This window comes from Haliaeetus leucocephalus, unplaced genomic scaffold, assembly GCF_000737465.1.
Source record: "Haliaeetus leucocephalus isolate CR32 unplaced genomic scaffold, Haliaeetus_leucocephalus-4.0 Scaffold191, whole genome shotgun sequence".
In the NCBI taxonomy this organism is placed as follows: domain Eukaryota; kingdom Metazoa; phylum Chordata; class Aves; order Accipitriformes; family Accipitridae; genus Haliaeetus; species Haliaeetus leucocephalus.
The window spans coordinates 542,620-543,344 of NW_010972627.1; the positions used below are offsets into that span (position 1 = coordinate 542,620).

A 725-nucleotide genomic window follows, 5' to 3' on the forward strand; every position below is an offset into this window, starting at 1 on the left:
AGCAGCCGATCGTCCCGCCGGCCGATACCCGGACGGCGAAACCCGCGCTGCCCGCTGCCCCCCGCCGAAACTGCCGCGGGCTCAGGAGGGCGCCGGGGGGGCGGGGAAGGAGCCCTGTCAGGCAGACGCGAGGGCAGAGCCGGGGGAGGGGGGGACGCGGCCCTCGACCTGTCACGGCCGGTGCAACGCCGAGAGCAGCTCGGCCGGCGAGGGGGGCGGCAGCCCCGCGCTGAGGGGAGGAGCGGGAGTAGGTCGGGTCCGTCCGTCCGTCCCCGAAGCCAGGGACGACGGTGACCAGCGGCCCCACCCCCGGCGGGGAGACCGACGGCGTCTCCGCAGCACCGTCGCCCTCTGCCCCGGCTGGCCGGGGCACAGGCGGGGATGACGGCGGCGGCGGCGGCGCCACCGGCCCCGCAGGAAAAGGCAAGGCGTCCCACCGCCCGGCAGAGCGGCGCCAGGCCGGGAAGGCGGCGACGCGAACTCAACCCCTTCCCACTCACCGGCATCATCTCCGCAGCCGTCCCCCAGCCAGCCCCGCCGAGGCTGCCGCCGCGCCGTAGCCCGGGCCTCTCCTGCCGCCGCCTCTCACCGCGGAGGACGCCGCGCTCGCCCTGGCGGCTGTGACAGGTGCCTCCCGCGCGCCTCGCTCCCTACAGCGGGCGGAAGGAAGAGGCGAAGGCGGCGGTGGCGGCCGGGCTCCCAACCCCCCGCTCCTCCTCAGCGCG

At 77.9% G+C, this 725-nt stretch overlaps 1 protein-coding gene across 1 annotated transcript in view; it reads right to left on the bottom strand.

The window, feature by feature from the left end:
* PPP1R13B (protein phosphatase 1, regulatory subunit 13B) overlaps window positions 1–549 on the bottom strand; it is a 72,543-nt gene extending 71,994 nt beyond the window's left edge. The window contains exon 1 of the mRNA XM_010565439.1: window positions 501–549. Coding sequence (XP_010563741.1) covers window positions 501–509 — 9 coding nt within the window. The 5' untranslated portion in view covers window positions 510–549. The remainder of the gene's footprint in view (window positions 1–500) is intronic.
* Window positions 550–725: the final 176 nt, after the last annotated feature.